This window comes from Mus pahari, chromosome 10 (genome assembly GCF_900095145.1).
Source record: "Mus pahari chromosome 10, PAHARI_EIJ_v1.1, whole genome shotgun sequence".
NCBI lineage: Eukaryota > Metazoa > Chordata > Mammalia > Rodentia > Muridae > Mus > Mus pahari.
Window position 1 is genome coordinate 51,039,061 of NC_034599.1, and position 24,346 is coordinate 51,063,406.

Genomic DNA, 24,346 nt, shown 5'->3' on the forward strand with positions numbered 1-24,346 from the left:
ACAATCTGGAAGTGTGTGGAGTCTGTAACAATGAATATGAACCCTAACAATCTGGAAGTGTGTGGAGTCTGTAACAATGAATATGAACCCTAACAGCCTGCAAGTGTGTGGAGTCTGTAACAATGAATATGAACCCTAACAGCCTGCAAGTGTGTGGAGTCTGTAACAATGAATGCTCTTTTAAAAACATTTTCTTAACTACATTTATGTCACAAACATACATATATAACACATTTTACTAAAGAAAATAATTCAGTCTTCAAACTGAATTAAATCTTAAACATGAATTAATCAAATTGTGCCTATTGCTTTCATTAAGAACCGATCCTTTAGAGTTATTTCTTAAAAGGCTTGTAGGGAAGGGGTGCAGGTGCGGTAGCAATGCTTTTAAGTCCCGTATCCAGGAGGCCAAGGCAGGTAGATTTCTACGAGCTCAAGGCCTGCCTAGTCCACATAGTCCTTCAAGGTACGTGAGGGCTTCAGTGAGACCGTGCCTCAAAAAGAGAGGGTAGGGGCCTGAGTGAAAATGTGGCAAATATCCCAAAAATAAAATAAATAAATAAATAAATAAAAAATAAATGTTTAAAAGACCTTAGCTCAGTTCCCAGCACCCACATCACCAAGGGATCCAGCAACCTTTTCTGGACTCTGCAGGCCCCTGGACTTGTGCACATATACATCCACCCTACTACACACACACACACACACACACACACACACACACACACAATTTCTATCTTAAATTAAAGGACTTATGATTCTACCTTGACTTATGTCTTGGCTTTAGATTGTATGCCATCTGAAAACCATCCTCTCAAATCTGTTCTCTCAAAGTAGCCTGGGTTGGCTGTGAGACTGTAAGTAGTCTTTCAACCCCGTCAGAAATCTGAGAACGACCAACATTAACTGAAAATATATAGGAAGCCTAACACAGCTTCCAGAACTGAGACAAACTGTAGAGACAGCTGCCTACCTATACAGCCCCTGTAAATCAGGAAGCTGGAACATCTACTGTCTTCAGCCTTCTGGCCCAGTATCATTTGACAGACCTTAGAGAGACAGGAAGTTAAGGACTAGCCTATTCTGTCTTGGCAGAACTAAGCTGTCCTAACCTGTAATTATGTCCTTCTTCTGGACAGTATTATGTCTGTAGATGAAATGAGGCAATTCTTGCCTAGTGGCTGTCTTACCACAACTGGAGCAAGTCTGTTGATACTCTATTAAATAAAAAATGAATACTATTCAAAATGAATTCACTAGAGAAATGTGTACTGCATTTCTAGAGTATGACAAGTTTGGTTCCCAGTATCTACACTGGGTAGCTCAAAACTGTCCATAACTCCTATTCCTGTTCTGGGCAATCCAGTACCTTCTTCTGGTCTCCACAGGCAACTGCATCCACATGCACACACACCCACACACATATACATAATTAAAATAAATCCCTTAAAATTAATTCAATTTTTTAAAAGTTTGTATTTAAGCATAGTATACTAACAGATTGTGTCACGGGGTCCAGATAGTAAATGAAGTTTTAGCCTAAATAAATCTGAATAAAAAATGTAACAAGAAGATAATGATATTCCAAAGTTAATATAAAGTACAGGGTATACTGAAGAACCACCTGCCTTTTAGAAATAGTGTTTATTTTAGAAATAGTGTTTATCCTGAAGAGGTTTCTGTAAAACTCACACTTAGTGTGCCTGGGAATGGGCCAAGTGACATGTCTCTTAGGCTCCTCTTTGACCTGAGTGACACACCATCTAAAACTAAGTGAGATTCAAGCAGAACAAATCAAAACTAGATGTAAGAAAGCCAAGGCGAGACAAGGTATGAGATCCCACTTGGTAATACTGCTTACTGTCTGGAAGATGACAGATTACTCAGTCCGTGCTGCAAACCATTCAACAGGCAGTTCTCACAGGAGAGAATATAATAGTGCCTATTCTTCAACATCAGTAGGAAGTAATGTAGCAGTTAGTCACACCAGGTGTGTGCTGCACTCACTGCTGACAGGATCGCATAAACAGGAATGCTGGTCTCTTCTAAATGACTTCTGAAAATAGAGTAATTGTTCATTTCAAACAGTGGCTGAATAACCTAAATAATTTTAAGTATATGCCTTAATGACAATCAAAAGAGCTAAACAAACAAGGTAAATAATTTGCATCATTGCAGGGCAATGAGACTGGATCAGGACTTTGCCAACAAAGCAGCTACAGAGGAGGAGGGGAGGGAGGAGGGGAGGGGAGGGAGGAGGGAAGGGAGGAGGGTGCAGCAGCAGGCAGGGCAAAGTGGAACTTAGAAGCTGCTGAGTAGCCACAGTTCCAGCTGAGAGAATCTGGACCTATGAGGAGGATCTGTGCCAGGGCAGCGTACTAAAAATAACCATCCTTTTTACAAAGACGTAGGAGAAATTTAGGGGGAACGCTGAGGTTTTAAAAACAAAAATTATTCTTTCAATTTGCCCACATTTTAAATGAAGTCATGGAAGTTTAAAGCTTTAATTTAGAGAGGCCAGTGTTTTCCTGTTAACTGAACTGCTCCTCTATAAACTGAGCTACTGTTTAGGTTCAAATGACATTGTCCTTTTAGTCTTTCTCTACATCTACACAAATGTGAATATGTTCAAGTAAGAAGTGTCATTCTTTCTTAACATTGCTGTCAGGATGTTTACAAACTTAGGTTGCTGGTTTCTGTTTGTTTGGGGGAAGGTTAACTCCTCTATGGGGATGGATGGAGGAGAGAGAGGGAGGGAGGGCAGTGAAATCCTAAAACCCTCACAACTAGCTCCTTCTTTTCCACCAAGCACTCTGAAACCTCCCTCTGGAAACGTGCCATAGAACATGTGAATGAAACAGAGGCAAAAAGAAGTCACTGTGGGTATGCTCTACCAAGGAACACAGGAATCATGTCTATAACTGGCAAAAATGGAGACCAACTCAACTCCACCTCAAAGCCCAGAGCCTAAGGATCCTGGGTCCCTGCATAAACAGCTCCTTCAGAGTGACTTTTACTTCAAAGAATCAATTGGTAAAGAATAGGAATTTGGGAGGAAGAAATGGTCAAGAGAAAAACTGGTTAGAAAATGCTATGTACTCTGAACACTATAGAAAGCAAAAGTTCAAAGCAGGGGAGAATCAGAAGCATTCAAAACACACACACACACACACACACACACAAATATTTTAACATTTAATTCTGAGTTTGTGTAGCCATATTAGATTTGTATATACCTCACTACCTTCCTGCAAGGAATTTATTGCCAATTCGTTTCCAGAAGAAACTTTCCCCAAAACTTTACCCTCCTGCCATTAAGACTACCTAAGAAATCGTAAATCTTTGTGTTTCAATCAGCCTTATTACTCTGATAAAATGGTTCGTGGCACCAAGCACAATTTATTCACTTATTAAGTCTCAGCAGACATATTTCACTCACTCTCTTACCATCTTCCCAAGAACAACCAGGAAGATTACCCCAGACCTGCAGCCCTCTCTGAGAGATCCAGGCCACCTCTGCATAGGACCTTGTGAAGCTACTGAGATAATGACATTTTCTACTTGACATGAAGTAAAGCAGAATTCAACTTATACCAGAGGAAGTACAGTGGTATCTTTCTGAAAAACAGTCTGCAGCACATCAACCTTCACATTTATACTTAGTTACACTTCTAGAAATCTCTAAGTACAGAAGATGGAAACAAAGACTTGTACATTTGTCAAACCAGCACCACGAAAAGGTAAAAGCAAAAGCAAAGCCCCAAACCCTAAGAGGTGAGCTTGCACTGTAGCCTGGAAACACTGGGAGACAGTAACTTAGTATATTTATAATGGGGGAAATTACACATCTTAGTGCAAAAACATGTTCAAGAAAAACTATACTGTCTGAGTGATGCAATTATAAGTGTTTATAAGTGTTTAGTTGTGCCCAATATATTTAAGTTTTCATATATATATATATATATATATATATATATATATATATATATATACACATTCATACACACTTGCAAAATACATTTAAAATTATGTCTGAAATTAAGACTATATTGTGTGGGGTTTTTTCCAGATTAATTCCTAGATTTGTCTGCCCTTAAACACATAAAAAAGGTCTCTTTTCAATCCCACATTTTAGGTGCCTGTCTATTGCTTCCATTTATTGCTATTTTTTTTTAAAGATTTATTTATTTATTACATGTAAGTACACTGTAGTTGTCTTCAGACACTCCAGAAGAGGGCATCAGATCTTGTTATGGATGGTTATGAGCCATCATGTGGTTGCTGGGATTTGAACTCCGGACCTTCGGAAGAGCAGTCGGGTGACCTTACCCACTGAGCCATCTCACCAGCCCCCCATTTATTGCTATTTTTAAGTTTGGCTTTGATTCATCCTTTAGATATTTTCTGATAATACTTCTTTATCATACTACTAAAAAGAAAACTTTGTCAAAGCCTACTTGGAGTATCAATAAGCTGCTTCAGCAATCTGTATCACAGACACCATTGCCGTTATTCCTAAATATATTAATTCTTTTAAGCTGTTACATTGATGATGTTACAAAGGTCATTATCCTCAATTCTACTGAATTTTTACTTTTCATTTGGTCTTTTATATTTATTGTTGATACAATTAATCCAGTCTATGCCTACCATCAGTTGACAGTTCCAAATTTCAGACCCCAATGAAACTGGAGACAGACTAATTGCCACAAGCTAACTACTGCAACCGTGTGGAAAACCCACAGGCTCCAAGGTCCAGCAAATCATGGAATTTAACAAGTGTTTTGAGACTCTTGGTTGCTGTATTTCACTCTAACTGTATAAAAAATCAGTTATCACTTTGGGAGTCTGGAGTGCTTAAGCTTTATTATGGTAGAGTCTAGCTATGTGGTCACATCAGGAGCAGCAACAATGTAAAATACATAATGTCAACTACAGTCTTGAAGTAAAAGTGAATATATAAACACAAAAATGTTCTCATCTACTGACTGATATACTACTTAAAAGGAGATGAGGGAGGAGGAAGAGCAGGAAGAAAGTTTTTTCAAGCCAAATACTAACTTATAATGAGAAATTGACTATAGTTCTGAATCTATTAATTATGTTTGCTAACCATTAAGATCACATTTCTAAAGAAAGACCCGCCCATGGATATAAATGGGTGCCCAGAGTTATGAAATTCTAAGACTCTCTCCTCTCTCCTCATTGGCTGAGCAGCAGAGACAGTGTCTTTGTTTCCGAGGCAGGCGGAGCGGCCATTCCACAACTGCTTTCTGGCTTCACAATTCTTACGCTGTACCCATTTGGTACCAAGAAAACCTTATGGAACTTTCTGGGGAAACAAAACAAAACAAAAACAAAAACTCTACCTAAAATCAGATTTTGTGCATTAAAATACTTTAAAGAACAATAAATACTCTAAAAGATAAAACTTTTTTTTTTGTTTTTAAGTTTATTCATACAGGGTTTCTCTGTGTATCCCTGGCTACCAGGCTGGAGATCCACCTGACTTTGCCTCCCAAGTGCTGGGATGAAAGGCATGTACCAGCCGGGCGGTGGTGGCACACGCCTTTAATCCCAGCACTCGGGAGGCAGAGGCAGGCGGATTTCTGACTTCGAGGCCAACCTGGTCTACAAACTGAGTTCCAGGACAGCCAGGGCTACACAGAGAAACCCTATCTTGAAAAACAAAACCAAACCAAAAAAAAAAAAAAGAAAGGTATGTACCACCACCCAGATCTAAAAAGATAAATATGAACAGACTTCTCAAACTGTAATCAGAGATCTCAGAGCTCTAGGCTCTACCTAAATCAGTGGTTCTCAACCTGTCCACCACAGACACTTTGGGGGTCACAAGTCAGATAGCCTGCATAACAGATATTCATGTTACAATTTGTAACAGCAGCAAAATTACAGTTATGAGGTAGCAACAAACTTAATTTTATGGTTGAGGGTTACCACACCATGGGGAACTGTACTAAAGGGTTGCGGCATTAGGGAGGTTGAGACCCACAGCCCTCAATGTTCAAACATGACCCAAAAATAATGCAGTGGGGTCAGAAATCCTTTCATGTCAAAAAAAAAAAAAAAAAGAAGAAGAAGAGTATGGTGGTGCACATACTCTTAATCCCAGCACTAGGGAGGCAGAGGCAGGTAGATTTTTAAGTTCAAGGCCAGCCTGGTCTACAGAGTGAATTCCAAGACAGCCAGAGAAACCCTGTCTTGAAAAAAAACAGAAAAAGAGTTAAAACGTATTTCCTGTATGCTCCATGATTTGCTTCCTGACAAAATTAAACTTCTTTCCCTAACAAACCGAAAATCTATTTTAATAAACAACCTGTTGGCTGCTATGTGTTATAATAACAATCTTTTTAGAACAGTCACAGACAGGATGAGCACAGGAAACAGAAAGCACATCAGGGTCTTAACATACCCTGCTTGCATTACCTAAGCAGACATAGAGCACCTCAGAAAACACAATGGGTGTAAATCTAGGATGGTTTGTGACAAGACTGGAAAATATTTTTCTCTTGTAAATTTTTATTTTAAAATTGTCTATTTTCATTTTATATGCAGGTATTTTGTCTGCATGTATGTCTATGCACCACATGCATGCCTGGTGCCCAGAGGTTAGAAAAGGTCATTAGAGATATAGAGATGGTTTCAAGGCACCATGAGGACATGGGTCCTTTATAAGAACAACAACTGCTCTTAAATGCTAAGCCATTTCTCCAGCCCCTTTCCCTATTTGTTCTTAACCATGAGCACTGACATATAACCTATATGCCCTTACTTAGTAATATGAACACGCCAAGTACGCCCTGGCTTTATGACCTAGCTACTCCTTCAGTACTGAATACCCTTACCTCGCCTACGATCACCCTCAAACTGGCTGCTTCTGTTCCACCCTGAACTGCACTTCCTCAGAGAGGCCTCTGCCAACCTCAAGCAGTCACCAGGTCACACCCACACCCTGGCTCACCTCACTGGTACTTTTTCTGCCTGTCTTGTTCCACCTGAAAGTTCTGTAAAAACTTTTTTGTAAGAACAGGTGTGCAAATGCTCATATTTGCTTAACAAAGCAATTCTCCTTAGTTATATACATTCACACAGAGAAATGGATTATTTTAAAAACAGGAGACATTTATATAGCTTCCAGCCTCTCTATACAGAGGTTATTTCCTCTGAATAAATGATGCTAGCACAGGTATTGGACACTCTGGCTGGGCTTCTCCCTAAACCACAAGCTGTTGTGGCGCTACAATTCCTTCTCATTACAGAAAAAAAACACAACAAACAGAACAGACACTCAAGATCTGCAAGTCTACAAGCACGGGCAAAGTTTTCTCTTATAGCCCCTGTAAAGCCTAACAAATATGTGCAGAGTAAATCTTGAATCCTACCTGACCTCTGTACAAAGGTGTCTATTATACTGGTATTATAACAGCCTTCAAATGTAGTCTTTTACCTCAAACCCATGTACCCATTAATAAATGCTCACGAATCAAGCACAAATACTCTTATATTTAAAGCTACACTGCTCTATATAAACAGAAGATTCAGAACTGGAGAGATGGCTCAGAGATTAATGGATCCCAAGACCTGAATTCAATTCCCAGAACCAATAATACAGCTCCCAATTGTGCTGAACTCCCGTTCCAGGGGACCTGACACCTTCTGGCCTCCATGGATATCAGGTATAGAAATGGTACAGATATACATGCAGGCAAAACACCCATACATATACCATTCTAAACGTTTAAAAGGTTTTTAAAGTGCTAAGTTGCCATTAAAAAATAAAAACCCTTGTCCAAAACTACCATTTTAGCTATAAGCACTAAAATCCTAGGAATTTGCTGAAGAAGAGAATTTTAGAAATAGCCACCAAGACTGACTACTCCTTGGGCCCCCATGGTAGACAGAAACAACTCCCTGCAAGTCATCCTCTCCCACACATGCACGTTGTGGGATGTACATATGTGATGCTGAATGCACACACAGAAGAGAAAAAGCAATGGTCTCTCTTTTAAGAGATACATTGTACAAACTACACTAAAACTACATTAACAGGTTTGGCAGTCAGATTACTGAAAGCCCATACCGGCAAGACTATTTCCATATCACAGGCTACTAGACAGACTGCCAAAGGAACCAGTATATCTAGATAAAGGCTCTGCCAAAGCAATTAAACCTTAGCACTTACCAAGGGTCAGCCAGTGCCAATAGTGAGATGCAGTGTGAGCAAGCTACCCAGGGGAATCTACATTGGACCAACTTGATGTGCTGTCTGTACAGAGGATCCTTACCCTTCCAGTCACACATTTCTACGTTTATAAGGAGGGAGGGGCCACCTCTAAGAACATACTCAATACAATGAAGAATGTATACCAATTTCTCAAGATGAATCTGTTAACAATTCAATGCACTTCCTCCTTGACTTAAACTCTTTAGCAAGTGAGCTAACTAGTTTAAGTGTGGGCACAATTTCTAAACATTATTGTGAAAGTAGTATTTTTGGAGAAAAGAGCCTCTACCATGGCCTAACAACTGTCATCCCCAAGTCTCATGCCCTTTCCAAGTCTCTTGAAGGCACAAGTTCCTCTAACACTATAGGCTCCAGCAATGGGACAACCTGGGTTTGAACACTGGCCCTGCCACTTCTTGAGTGTGCTGTTTTAACTCCCCAAGCTCAGAGGCCTCACCAGTGCCAAACTACACTCACTTAAGTTATCACAATGACTAGCAAGCAGAAAGCACCCAACGGTTATTAGTATTGTCAGATTACAATAGTCTGTGTACAAGCTAATAATGTCAGGAGATAGGCTAAAACATCGCTGTCTCTCTTTATACTGTACTGTACTTTCCCTCATTTTCTGCTTAACTTCCTTCTCAACACTCACAAAAGTTTTACTGTTACTAACTCAAATAAAAGGTATACTATATGAACAATACGATGTTGGCCTCAGCAAAAACTAAGAAGTTCACAACGTAACTTTCACTGGAGTGAATATATTTATACATTTTCCAAAGATTCAGAAGCACTCTTTCAGAATTAAGAATTAACTGATATATATATATATATATAAAATAATTTTTTGATTATTTAAAGAAAACCACTCCTGTATTTCCAGGATTTTCTCAGATTAACACACATAGGCTTTCAGTGTGAATGGCCTAGAGTTCACCTAATAAACATTCTTCAAAACCAAATAGTTAATGCCATAAGTCCACAAGAAACTATTATGGACACAAATATCTACCTCGAGACAGACATGGTGGCACATACCGATTTCAGCACTTAGGTGGCAGAAGTATAGGCAGAGGCAGAGGCAGATGGATCTCTGAGTTGAACACCAGTCTGGTCTACATAGTGAGTTCTAGGGCAGCTAGCACCACATAGAAAGACCCCGTCACTAAACAAATAAATAAATAATCTATCTCTTGAGGGTCTCATTAGCTACTAAATGTTTTTCATTTGGGGATCTCTGACATTATACTTTTCCTTTTAAACAGGCATGTAATTTAAAGTATGAGGAACATCTGTTCTAAATGGGAAATGAAATTTCAGGAATCCCAATGTCACACAGGTGATTTCAAGTCTGAGGCCAATCACGAGGCTCCTGCACAAATAATCACAAGTGCCTTGTTATCCAGAGCATCCTTTTAAGCTACCAGCAGTTGGGACATGAAAGGTTACATTCTTTGCTAGAGGCGAGAGGAATGGGAAGTCTTTCCAGAATAGATGTGCATACTTTCCAAGACAGGAGCTGAGTGGGAAGTGGTGGGGGTGGGAGATGATACACTAAAGTATGCTCAGTGGAACTGTTCAAAGACTATCCTGAGTACTGTGGACAGAGAAAACTGCCCATGGCAAATGTTTATAACAAACCTGGGAAAAAGGAAACTGATTCCAGCCTGAGGACCTGGGTCAGCTGGGTCCTAAATCACCAGTAGTGTGCACATAACTAATAATTTATCAGAAAATACCCAACAGTAGTGTGTAGGTCATACTGCAGTACACTACCAGACTTTAAGTAAGAATCCCAAAGAGGTTGAACTGTTCGAATATTAAGCTGTTCTGTGTTATTTTTTTTTTTAAAGAAACAAAAAAAGATGTGATGAACGACATGTTTAATTTTTTTTTTTCCTGGTGCAAAGTCCAGAAAGATTCAAGACGGAGGAGAAGGCCAAAGAACAACAGGTTAGTTAAAAGGTCCCAGGTGAGATAAAGACCTGACTCAAGACAGGTCGGTTATAAGCACTTTCTCTGGCGTCGGGTTTCCCGAGCCCCTCCAAAAAGCAACCTTTTATAGAAGTGAATTGGTTGCTTAAAAAATCTCCTGGCAGCTGATACATTTAAAAGGCTTTATAACCTCAGGCTACCCATCCCCACGACAGCGATTTTCTCGATCAAAGAAACGCTCTGCTGTTTCAGGCTGAATCCCTTCCGTTTTCTGGGCTGCTTACCAGCCAAACAACTCTATACAAAGAGCTCTAAGCCGAAATTCCTGGCCCGGGACTCGACCGGCGTCCCCACGTAGCTGCTACATGACCTGGGGACTGCCACTGGCTCTGCGAGGACTCAGACAAAGACAGCGGATCCGACTCACTGGGGAGTATCCCATTTCGGGCCTGGCGTCCCGACAGACTCAGCCCTGAGAACCGAGCGACCCGCAGGCTCACGCCGCGGCGACCCGCGCAACCCTGGCACCGTGCCAGCGGACCGGAGCCCCCCGAGACCTCCGGTCCGCACTGTCCTGGTCTCCGCTGGGCCCTGGAAGGACCCCACCAAGAGCTCCGAAGCCGCAGGGCCCGGGCGACCCCTCGGCTGGCTCCCGCGCCCGCCTGGTCCCCACGCGCCGCACAGAGGCCTCCCCCGGCCCGGGCTGCCCGCCAGCTCACCCAGAAGATGAGGTTGAGGAAGACCAGCACGGTCTTGGAGGAGGTGATGCCGCATTGGCCCATGGTGCCGGCGGCCGGCGGAGGCCCGGCTGGGCGAGCGGAGCGGCGCTCACCGAGCGAGGGAGGCAATGGCGCCGGCGGCTCCGCTGAGAAGTGCTGGGCCCGAGCCGCGTTCCCGCAGACCCCCGCGCCGCCCCAGCAAGCACCTCGCAGCTGCGTGCAGCCCGCCGCAGGCCCCCTAGGCCGTTCCCAGGCAACTAAGTCCCGCGTCTGCGGCCGCTTCAGCCAATCAGCGCCGCGGAGATCGAGGTGGCCTCGCCTCTTAAAGGAGCCGACGCCTCCGTGCCTTTTCTTCTGGCCTCTGACCGTCCTTGAGTGCAGAATCCTCTTTTTGGGAAATTCTGGTGGGACAAACACGTTCTCCCTCTTATTGAGTTACTTTTACAAGACCAAATGATTGGCAGACCACAGAACTCTGTTCTGTTAACTACTCTTCCCTAGAAAGGCCTACATCACAAGGGGATTTTCGTGACTGTGTGATACCTAAGCAGCACCCCTTATAAGTTGGGAAGAAATACGGTGGACATCAACACATGATTATGAAGAATTTAGTATGCCAGAAGCTCTGCTAGCTCTGATAAAAATCATCAGGAAAGGAGAAAACACTGGCGCACTAGCAAAGCAGAGATGGTTGGGCAAGGCAGCCACCCTTTCACCTCTAGTCTTTGGACTGAGATTTGCAATTACATATACATCTTCATACATTTTGACATTTGCGCTGTTTCCTGTAATCTTAAATGAATGGTAGCGATTAGCACCTTAAAAATAAAAACTGAGTGTGTGTCTCTGTGTGTGTGTGTGTGTGAGCGGGCGCCCGTGTGCACCCACAAACATCCCACAGCACAGAAGTAAAGGTCAGAAGACAACTTTGGGAGTCAGTTCTTTACTTCCACCCTGTGGGTCCCAGGTCATCAGCTTTGGTGGCAATGTGACCTCCGCTCAGCTCGCTGCATGCATATTAGCTTCTTTTAACTATTAGTTCATTCATTCCACCAACCCTCCCCCAGCTTCAGATGACTGTCAGACTAATTTTACTGGTAGGGTAATTAAGGGTTAGAAAGGATGCCAAACTTGCCTGCAGCCACACATAGAAGAGTGATCTAATGCGGAAGCCACCTCAGCCACACACAGTACTTCTGCCACTGTCCTGCACTCTCCCTGACTCGACCTCTTTATCTGTCCTCAAACATCTCTTTTTCCTGTAGCCTCCCTGGTTTATCATCTTCCCTGGGCATTCACAGAAATACCCAAGCACCTTAGCATCCTATTCATCTGTACCAAACAATGTCCATGTTATCAAGCTTTTCCCAAGACCCCACTCTGCACCTATTCTAGGTGACGGCATTCCACCATGAGAAAGAAGACAATGCTTGTCCATGTGGGGTTTTCATTCCAGTAGAAGAGGGTAAGAGACTATGAGCAAAGAGGCAAGCGGACATGAGGTGTGATGGTTGGGTCAGACCTAGAACACTGTACTGAATGACAGGTGCTGCTAAATCCATTCTCTGGGAGAGATATAAATAATATCTACCCCTCCTCCCCAGGTCCCAGTGACAAACCTGGGTACACTAACACTCACTAATATAAGACTTACTTGAGAGCAAAAGGTGAGAAGCTATGAACAGGAGAACAGGTGACCTTAAAACAGCCATTCTGAAAGTTTTGTGCCCAGCATGGAAGGTGCCCCCCAACCCCCACTGAATAGATGGCACCCCTTCCCCTAGTCCTTTCCCAAGGCCACAATTAAGGTGAAATTGTACACAACTGGTTGGGAAGAATGACTAGCAGTTCAGGTGAGGGTCCCAGAGCCCCCCTCGCTCCTCTTTAAAAGAATGTCAACTGTGGACAAGCCCAACTGTACTGTACTGGGGCCCAGCTGACCTGATAAAGATGGGGGAGTTTGGCTCAGAAGATAGTCCTTTACCACAGGAGGGTACACTCTGAGGAGAGTCCTCTGGGGGAGGATCAGATGAAGAGAGGAACAAACCAAGCGATCACTTGGAGAACAGCCCAGAGATAGAAATGGCCCGTGCAAAGGCCCTGGGGCAGGAACACAGTTGCTGTGCTCTGGGAAAAAAAAAAAAAAAGAAAGAAAAAAACAACCCACCAGAAAGCCTAGTGTGCTGCCGGAGGTCAGCACAGAGAGATAAGTCAGCAAGGCCATGTCTCGAAGCTGTCTGTGTGCTTTGTTTTGTTTGAGGAAGGGTTACTCTATGTAGACCTGCCCCAGACCTCCCAGAGATATGCCTGCCTTTGCTGGGATTGTTTTTAAAAGATGTATTCATTTAGATGTGCTTCGGGGGCTTTGTCTGAGGGTGTCAGAATCCCCATGAACTGGAGTGACAGACAGTTGTGAGCTGCTATGTAGGTGCTGGGAATTGAACCCAGATCCTCTGGGAGAGCAGCCAGTGCTCTCAACCCTGAGCCCTCTCTCTAGCCCACTCTGCTGGGATTAAAGGCATGATGTGGGATTATACACACCTGGGTCCAAGCTGTGTAGAAAGAGAAGATGCTCCAACCTCTGAGCAGGCCAGTGGAATTGTCTGATTGAAATGATGAAACTACCATTTTTGCTGCCCCGTATATGTTTTTAAAAACAGAAAAATCACAGGTCTCTGGGATACATGTCCTCGATGCCCCAGCCATCCAGAGCCCAACTCCTCTCTGCTTCCCTCTTCCCATTTCCCCTCCTTGCCTCCCACACTGTGGTGCATTCTCCCTGTCTTCACCCTGTCTCCAGGGAGGGCCTATCTCTTCTCATTCCCGGGGCTGCACTTCCATCCTACCTGCTTCCCTATGTCTTCTTCTTGTCCTCTGCCCCAGGAGAATCACCTGGGCTGTGCAGAAACACCTCATTAGACTCTCTAGGTTGGGTGTCGGGGAATCCCTCAGAGCTCAGAAGCACCATACACTGCTGGCTTGCACAACACTGTTCTGAGTGGGTAAGCATAGCCGTATCGCCCATCTTAGAAACAAAAGTCTCACTTAACACTTGATTCTCCCACTCAGTCTCCCCCTCTGCCCTCCTTTCCGGAAGCCCATCCCCCAAAGTTCCTGAAAGACTTATCCTGCACAGTGTTTCTGACTTCTCTGGGTGTAAGGTCACTTGAGACTGTGCCATTCAGAGGCAGGGTCTGATGCAGGTTGTACAAGTCTAACAGCACCCAGGTGACTTTGGTGCAAGCGGAACACTTGTTTGTAGCAAGTGGCTGTACATCTGGCTTCGACTCCCAAGCTTCCACTTGCTCTGGCCCCCACTGTGCCACTGCCCCACAGTATCAAGGAAAGTGCCCTTGCCAGTTACCAGGGACAGATTACTCACCTGTGAGGCAGCCGATTTGCCATGGGGTTCATCCTCAACAAACCCTTCCCAAGATTGCTACTGTGGAAGTGCTGGGTCTTTGTGGGGCATTTCCTTTGAGTGTGAGATGGTGGGTGGCTGAGATGGAGCCCAGTGTTTCCCATATGCTGAATTCTGCCACCCCAGCCCTTCGTTTGTTCTGAGACATGGTCTCTAAGTTACTCGGGCAGGTCTTGAACTCAACAAAGTCTTCTTGACTCAGCCTTTCCGATGACAGGATTATGTCACCATATCCAACTGTTGGGAGGGCTGAATTAATGCCTGCCCATTTAAAGTGAGTTTTTTTTTTGTCTCAAAGAGAAGCTGTATGGCACACTTTTCTTCTGATGGTGCTCACTAGCCCCTCTGTTTCCTGCTGTGAGTTGAAAGAGCATAACACCACAATAGATCAGTAGGTTTTCAACCCATGGGTTGCGACCCCTTTGAGGGGTTGAACAATCCTTTCACGGGGTCATCTAAGGCCATCTGCATAGCAGATATTTACATTGTGATTCATAACAGTAGCAAAATTGCAGTTATGAAGTAGCAACAAAAACAATTTTATGGTTGGCGGTCACCACAGCATGAGGAATTCTGTTAAGGGGTTGCAGCACTGGGTAGAGTGAGGTCACTTTGATAGATAAAGCTGGGTGTGAGGCCACCTCACCCTGGACTCTCCAGCCTTTAGAACTGAGCTAAAACAAACTGTTATCACCAGGAATGGTGGTGGGCCAGCCCTCATGAGGCAGAGACAAGTGGATTTCTGTGAGTTCAAGGCCAGCAGGATCTATATATTATACAAGTTTCAGACCATCCAGGGCTCCACAGTGAGATGCTGTTTCACAAAAGAAACTCACGAAAACTCCACTTGCTTCCCTGTATAACTTACCCAGGGTTGGGTATCCTGTGCCAGCCACAAATGTATTCAGGAGGACATGTACTGGTGGAAAGCCCACACCCTACTCACCACAGAGCCCAGGTTCACAATACTGCCCTTCATGAAGCACCATGGCCTCTATGTGCTATGTTGGGGAAGGCCTGGGGCTGCTGCTGCTGGTGCTAATGGTGATGATGATGTGCCCACAGATGCTGTAAGCATTAAGCTGGTGAGTTCCTGGTACACATGCTTCATGAGCAGCCGCCTTCATTATCTTACAAGCCCTGGCGCACTGGACCCCATTGACTTCTCTGTTTCCGAAGCTCTCTCCTCCCCTCTGTAAACACCTACTTTCTTAGTTCTATGGTTGCTTCCCCACAGCCCTTTCCCGGAGTTCAGGCTTAGGTCTTGGCTTTCTCAACTCACCTCTCCCACAGTGCTCTGGATGTGGCTGTGACCAAAGTGTGGGCTCTCCAGAACTAGCACTGTCACACAGGGGCTCCTTTGTACCATCCCCTGTCCCTGTAGTAACTGGCCACTGCGTTGCTCTGCTCTCAGTGGATTAGTTGGCTTCCTCATACATGTGCTGGTTACCTATGCTGCTGAGCCAGGTGTTGGGGCCACATAGCCATGAGGTAGTTAGGCCTCAGCCGTGCCCCTCCACCCCAGCTTGCCATCCAAAGCAGAGATTCCACCTTAATTATTGATTTACTTGCAATTGGGTACAGTGAGCAGGGTGCTGGATACAAAACAGGAACAGTATAGAGGAGCAACTTGGCCCTGGAGCAACTCAGTACTTCTCAAATGGAGTCTCTCACTTCCCCTACAGTCTGCAACCCCAGCCCCAACTTGAGAGAACAGAGCGGGCGTGTGTCACTTCTTTTATCGATGTATTCGTTGCCCCAGTGAACGATATCCTTGACTCCCCAGTGTGTGAGATAAAACTCCTCCCCCCACTCCAAAAGTGAGATCCCCCTCTCTATCAAAAAAGCCATCTTTGCTTGCAAAGATTATTGGTTTTTAGACCAGCTGTGGAGTCTGCATTACACTAAGACATGTGCATGAAATGCCCTCGAAGCCTTCCCCCACTGGGACATTCTTCTGTTCCCCAGGACTTTCACTGTACATCTGGGGAAGCCCACCCAAAAGCACCAGTCTTACCACCGGAACACTCAGGAGTGCTGAGTCAGGTGACCCTGCCCAGAACGCTGACTTGGAGTGACAAAAAGACACAAGGGCAGCAAATGTTTATTGTGGCAGTGTGGACTTGAGAGAGCCAACTGCCACTGGGGGCCAGCTCCCCTGACAGTCTCCTAACTAACTTGTCCCTGAGCTCAGGCCTTGCCTATCCTCTCCCCCTGAACTTCTTTTAGCTTCGAATACTCTGCAAACTGCGGAGACTGCCTAGTGTACTAACCGTAAACCCTCTGCCCAAGGCAGCCAGATCTGATTGTTCATTTATAACCAAGATGTGATGATTGACATTGGAAAATTCCAAAACGTATCATCTACACTCAGACAACAAAACATCCACTAACGCTTTTACATATTCTAATAGTATTGTAGTATAGCATTATATGAAAAACGGGTGGTAACTAATGGCTTGACCTCTAATTTTATTAAGTGGCAAATAATAGGCTGAGGGAAACTTTTTTTAACCTTTTATTTAGTGTGTGTGTGTGTGTGAGAGAGAGAGAGAGAGAGAGAGAGAGAGAGACAGAGAGAGAGAGACAGAGAGAGACAGAAAGAGACAGAGAGAGAGAGAGAGAACCATCTAGAGTCAGTTCTTTCCTTCCACCTAGTGAATCTGACATTTTGATACAATGTTGCAAAATTCCCTCCGAGCACTAGATAACAACTTGTAAATGTACAAGTGTTTTTTGTTTTTTTCTAAAGGCCAGAGCTTCTGGCCTTTATTATGATCCTGCCTACAAGACAGAACTTTTAATAAACTTCCTACAGGGTTGGCCCATAGTATGGCCTTACAAGTGTCTTTAATAGGTGATGTTTAGTGAGTTTGTTGAGTTTGTTCTGGGCTGCATTCATGGTTCTCCACAGCCCCACACTAGACATACCTGGTAGGCAGTTGCTCTCCAGTACCCTGGGACTCCATGAAGGACTGAGTTGGCTTCTGGGAGTCCTCAGTCCACTCGGCTGGAGTTTCTTTCGGGGGGGGGGGATTTTGGGGGCAGGTCACTTCCCAAGTCCTTTGTCCAGGCAGAGAAAATTGTATACTCAACTGATTTCACATTTTTGCCTAATTTAAACACATTCATTACGGAAAAATGTGAGAATGCAGAGAAAGCTCCAATCAGTGATCACTGTTGCTAAAAACCTGGTCTAGTTCCTAAAAATGATAGCTGAGAATACACGGATTGTTCCCAGTTTTATGCATAATTAACTGAGAAACTACCAATTTAGGGGGAAAAAAAGATATGAAGAGGTGTTAGGGGTAATATCTGCAATTTGCATAATGCATTATTCTTTGCCAATTAAAAAGCCCTAGTGGATTTGGGTTTAAGATACAGAAAATCATTTCACTTATGTCTTGGCAGTGGAAATGCCTATTGTGCTGTCCGTCACTACTCCGATCCTTCTGGGCTAAACAAAAGCCTCTTTATTCAGCTATTTTCCTAGTTCAGTATCCCAAGTTCTTGAAATTTTTGTGCATTATTGGCAAGTGCCAAACACAATAGGGGCTGTTAGTGCCTTTTGTGCCATCCAACATGGTGCAGATGCGCCCGAGTGAGGAACGACTGTGCTGCTGGAGAAACATTTTTCCAGGAACTGAGAAATGAGTGGAACGGAGAAGCAGCAGCTGACGGCATGACTCAGTGGGGTGGCAAAGAACACGAGGTCACATCAACCTGCTGAAACGTGACTCTAGGTTCTGGTTCCTCAGCAAATTGTGTTGTGACGTTACCTAAGTCACAGTAAAGTTCCCGGACCCCCATTTCCTCATCTGCAAAATGAGGAATATCATTTGCAAACGTTTTCTTCAAAATGGGAATGATAGTGACTAGAGAGATTGCTCAATGGGTGAAGTGTTTAATGCACAAGCGTGAAGAGCTGAATTTCATCCCCAAACCCAAGTGACAAGGCCAGGAGTAGCAGGCAGAGCCTGTGAGCCCAGAGCTGGGCGTCAGGAGACGAGGCTTGCTGACTAGCCAGTCTAGCAGAATAGGTGAGTTCCAGGTTCACTGAGAGACGGCCTCAAAAAGTAAGGTGGAGAGTGATTGAGGAACAAGCCCTGTGTTGACTTCGAGGCTCTGACCACACACACACACACACACACACACACACACACACACACACACGCACTCCCGCTCCTGTATGTGCACACATGGCCTTAGTTTTCTATTGTTTTGATAAAACAACATGGCCTTAAACAACTTGAGGAGGTGTCTTAGTTAAGGTTTCCATTGCTATGAAGCGACACCACGACCGGGGCAACTCTTACAAAGGACAACATTTAAACCAGGCTGGCTTTCAGGTTCAGAGGTTCAGTCCATTATTATCAAGGCAGGAAGCATGGCAGTGTCCAGGCAGGCGTGGGGCTGGAGAAGGAGCTGAAAGTTTTACATCTTGTTCCCAAGGCAAACAGAAGACTGAACCTCTCAGGCAGCTAGGAGGAGGGTCTTGAAGCCCACCCCCCAGTGACACACTTCCTCCAACAAGGCCACACCCACTCCAACAAAGACATACCTCCTAGTAGTGCTACTCCTTGGGCCAAACAGATTCAAACCACCACAGGAGGAAAGGGTGGTTTCAGTTTATAACCCTCGGGTCACATGTTATCACTGTGGGAATTCAGGCAGTAACTTAAGGCAGGAGCTGATGCAGAGGCCATGGAGGAGTGCTGCTTACTGGCTTGCTTTATAATGGCTTGCTCAACCTGCCTTCTTACAGTAACCGGGACCACCAGCCCAGGGATGGCACTGCCAAGAGTGAGCTGGCCTACCCACATCAATCATAAATCAAGAAACTGTACCACAGGCTTGCCCACAGGTCAATCTCCTGGTGGCATTTTCTCAATTGAAGTCCTTCTGTTCCCAAATGATTATAGCCTGTGCCAAATTTACATAAAACTACCTAGCACCCATGTGCATGTACACAAACAGGCATACAAAAAAAAAAAAAAAAAATCGGGCGAACCAGGGATGGTGCTGCATACACATAATTTCAAGTACCCACAGGGGGAATCGAAAGTTCCCTGCCAGTCTAGGCAGCTGAGTAAAAACCAATCTCAAAATAAATAGTAAAAGGACAATGGATATGGCTGTAGTTCACTGGAGACCCTGAGTTTAACCTCCAGGATCCCCAAAAGAAAAGGGGTTATAGCGACAAGAATAATACATATTTCACACATAACCATTTAATTAAAGAGAACTGAATATGTAAAAGTTCCCAGAGCCTCTGTGTAGGCATCACCTGTGACCTAGAATTCAACAGGGACACTGAGTTTGAGAAGTTTTTATATCAGAAAGTTTCACTTACAAAGTTTTCAGCAGAAAAAATTTACTACACTTAAAACATGCATTCAGAAAACTGTACTAACTAGAAGTTCACAGCTTCCTTTCTTTTCACTTTTTATTGATTCGTTGAAATTTAGCATCATGTACCCCAAATCCCACTCATCTCCCTGTCCCTTCATATCCAATTTTTGCCCTTGCATGCGCCTCCCTCCCAAAAGAAAATAAAAAACAAAACTAAAAGCAAACAAACAAACCTCCTCCTAACCAGTTATATGCAATTCTGCCCTAAGTATGGGTAGCTTCCAGTAGAGGCTAGAGTATACAGGCAGCGAAAGGCTAGAGGAAGGGGCTTCATCTACGGGGCCATAGGGGAGTCATGCCCAGGGCTTTCACCTGTTGAAACAGGGCTTTAAGGCCATCTGTTGCTCTGTAAGCATGCCTAATAAACTCATTGGTTCCCCAGAGTGAATTCTGGTGGGCTTGGAACTCTTTGTTACTGGAACGTCAGGAGGAGAGGTAGATGTAGTTTTTGTCTCCTCCAGCAATGGAACTTCAACAGCAGTCTCTCACTGAACCATTCAGTAGAGAAGCTGATGGGCCAGCCATCTCCACCTCTCCACTGCAGATATCACAAGTGCATGCCACTGTACCCAGCTTTTTACATGGGTCCTAGGGATCTGAACTCAAGTCTTCACGCTTATGTGGTTAGCACCATCTCCCAGACTCAGCTTCTGACTCTCTAGAAATTAAATTGGTAATGAGCCATATACCTTCTCTTCTTTGTGTTTAGCTTCTGTTGTGTTTCACTGTTAGTGAGGTTCATTTACACTCTGCATGTAGCAGCTGAATGCTTGTTCTTGTGAATGTTCACATCCAGTTGTATGATTACATCACATCGGATGCTATCAATGGGGAACTGTGGGATTGTGTCTGGGTTTTAGACTAATTGGAGTAGTGATGCTATAAACATTCTGTATCCTTCAACCATGAACATGGTATACCCTTCTAAAGTTAGGTCTTTTAAAATGTGTCTCAGTAATAAAATGTATACACTTATACAATTTCCATTAGACTTATTCTTAGATACAATTTTAAAGTAAATTCTTAAGCTGAGACCATTATAATAACAAAAAGCTATCTGGTTAGTAGAAATGCTGTTGCTTTTGTGTATTGACAGAATATCCAGAGCCGTTAGTTAAATTTTACTGATTTTAAAAGTTTTTATACTGTTCTTAAAATTTTCTTTCTCTTTGCCAGTTTTTTGCTGGATTCATTCTAATTACTCAGTCTTAATCACACACACACACCACATTTTGCTCTGTAGAAGACATCCCCTTCTGCCCATATTACATAGTCTCTTTAGTGGTGTGGACAGAAAGCTGCTAGCCACATGCATACTAGCCAAGCACTCTGCCACTGAAATCTGTTCTTAGCCCTTAGCACACATGCTATTTCTTTTTAAAATAGTTTGACTGTCCCCTGTAACTTCTGGTTGTCCTCTCCTTCTCCTCCCAATCCTTAGCAACCACCATCCTATTCTCTAGCTCCTTGGTTCTGTTTTAGCTTCCACACACAAATAACAGCTATGGCATTTATCTTCTGTGATTGATTTATTTTGCTTATTAATGGTTCTCTAATTCTTTTCAATTGTATATATGTGCCATGTTTCTTTACCCATTCTTACTGGTGGGCTCTCAGGTCTATTTATCTATCTATCTGTCTGTCTGTCTGTCTGTCTGTCTGTCTGTCTATCTATCTATCTATCTATCTATTTAGGATGCTTTGCATGCATGTATGTCTATACACCAGATAGATAGATAGATAGATAGATAGATAGATAGATAGATAGATAGATGGATAGATAGATGCAGATGCAGATGCAGATGCAGATGCAGATGCAGATGCAGATGTAGATGTAGATATATCACCCAGAGGCCAGAAAAAGGGTGTTGGAATTCCCCAGAATTAGAGACAGTTGTGAGCTGGACTTACAGAAATATAAGCTGCCATGTAGTTGCTGGTAATTAAACTCATGTCTTCTGAAAGCAGCTGGTGTGTGTGTGTGTGTGTGTGTGTGTGTGTGTGTGTGTGTATTGGGGAGGTCCATGCAAGCAGCAAGGAAACAAACCACAAGGAAGCAAGAAAGAACATTCAGTTCAGCTCGACTTAGACTGGACCAAACTTCTAGAGAGTCTGACGACAGGCAGTTTATTATAAGCATATTTAACACAGTACAATTTGGAAAAAAGTTTGCAGACAACAGTCATTCTGTAAGACCCTGACCCTCAGTCAGTGGTACTTACTTCAAACTGCCTGAGTGAGACACCTAGACACAGATCATGCAAAAGAGGTTTATTTTCCAGTGAGTCAGGGTCAACCCTCAATTAGTCCCTCGAATTGAGTGAGGAGAAAGCCCCCAAATGGCTATTACAAGCAGGTTTTATACTTTTTAGGGTCACAGGTTACATCAACAAGGTTACAGTTCAAACTTATTGACTAAGCATATTGACCTTTAGATCTATTGGCTAGCAAGCATGACACGCATTTGAACTCTACCTGGGACTTTCTGGAGGGTCAGTACATTCTGAGAAGTTTTTACTCAAGACTGTTCCTGTGGGTGGAGAATGGAACTTGGCCTAGCCAAGTTATAAGGAGGGTGTGGGACTGGAAAAGCCCTTAGGGTCCCTCAATTCCTGTTCTAGATACCGAATAAAGCTTTTGGCATACTTCATAGAAACTTCTTTGAAAAGTACATGTGACTATGAAGTTGGTTTCTATGCTATAGCTAATGAACCTAGGATCTGGTGTGGTCTCTGGGCAAGATAGCATGGAGGTCCTTAGGCTATAAAGTCCATGTGACATCTCTCCTAAGGATAGGTTTATTGACTGAGGGCTAAAGATAAAGATCTAGGAAAGAGAGTCTGGGATAAACATTCTGGGGGATTTGGGTGAGGTCTGGCCCTACAGATAACAAAGGTCACCAGGTCATTAACAACATCTACTCCCAGCCTTCTGGGTGGAAAACAGGTACTCAATTCCTCCTTTGAGGAGACAGCTCTGCATGAATAACATTCCTGGTTTCCCCAGTGATTTGTGAGCACAAGAACCCTTGTGCTCTCAACACGTGTGTTTCTAACCACTGACCCATCTCTACAGTCCCAACTTCATAATGATGACTATTATGAAGACGGCTACAGGGGACACAGGATTGAATATGTCTCTCTGACACATTGATTTCCAATCTATGGGAAAACACGCAGAACTGGAGTTGCTAGGTCATATGGCAATTGTGGTTGTTGTGATTTGTGTGCTTTGAGGAACCCCCTATTCTCTTCAACTGAATATGCTTACATCCCTACCAACAGCATACAAGGGTCCCCTTCTCTCCTGTGTCATAACGAGTGCCTGCCCAAGTCTCTGGCCATGTGTACTCCCTCCACTTTCCCAGAACGGTCTCATTCTCCCTCACCTCCAGCCTTTGGACATGACTCACTCTGGTAAGTTTTAACTGTCAACTTGATACAACCTAGACACAACTAGTAAGAGGGTTTTAATGCGAATTGACCTCGATCAGGCTGGCCTGTGGGCGTATGTGAGGGGGACTGTCTTAATTTTTAATGGAGGTAGGGAGACCAGCCTGAGGTCAGGCAGCACCATAGCATGGGCTAAGCCCTGAGCTTTGTGGGGAAAGCTAGCTCAGCAGGGGATGCTCAAGCATGCAAGGATCCCCTTCTCTCTCTCTCTGCTCTTGTCTATGGACGTGCTTTAAGTTCCTGCCTTGACTTGCCCTCAAAGACGGAGTATAACCTGGAGGTGCCCTAGTGATGGACTGTAAACCTGCGAGTGATCTCAATGATGGATTGTAAACCTGGGGGTGACCTCGGTGACGGACTGTAACCCGCGAGTGACATCAATGATGGACTGTAACCTGTGAGTGACCTTAATGATGGGGTATAACTTGGGAGTAACCTCAGCGATGAACTGTAACCTGGAATTGCCCTCAGCGATGACCTATAACCTGGAAGTGCAAACCAAATAAACTCCTTTCACCGGTAAAGTTGCTTTGGGTCAGAGTATATCTCACAGCAGCAACAATGAATCTAGAACAGCGTGGCAAGCCTGCTCCTGACTGTTCCTTCTGCATCTCCAGGAAGCATCCTGATCTCCTTCCTCAAGCTGGGTGAGGTTCACTTCTTGAGGATCCTAGGGACACCCCACACCCCCATGCATTCCTCCATCAAACCAGTTACCCCTCTCTGTGAGTACCTCTGGAGGAAGGGGCTGTTTTCAAGCATCTCTCTCTGCCAAGCTGTACCCTGCTTACTGTGCCCATATCTACACGTGAAAACAGACATTATACCCCACCACTCAATCTGTGCAGGCTCTCTTCTACTCTCCAGGTCTGGCTCTGTTGCACTGAAAATGACAGGGAGTTAAGACACAGTACCACTGGGCAATCTGACCCTTGGTTCTGTTGGAGCTGAAAGACATCTGTGTCATCTATGAAAGTACCCTGACCTTGGCATCAGGCTTTCCTGGAATCAAAGGTGACCCTATACTTACTGTGTGACCTTATGCCATTACCTAACCTCTCTAGATCTCTAGACCTCGCTTTTCTCATCTGGGAGATGAGAGTAAATAACTTAAATGACAGTGGTGAGAAGAAAAAGAGGCAACAAAGTATCAACAGAA

General features: G+C 43.9%; 1 protein-coding gene across 1 annotated transcript in view; it reads right to left on the minus strand.

Annotated features, from left to right (window-relative positions):
* Tspan3 (tetraspanin 3) overlaps positions 1-11,168 on the minus strand; it is a 25,281-nt gene extending 14,113 nt beyond the window's left edge. The window contains exon 1 of the mRNA XM_021206056.1: positions 10,903-11,168. Coding sequence (XP_021061715.1) covers positions 10,903-10,965 — 63 coding nt within the window. The 5' untranslated portion in view covers positions 10,966-11,168. The remainder of the gene's footprint in view (positions 1-10,902) is intronic.
* Positions 11,169-24,346: the final 13,178 nt, after the last annotated feature.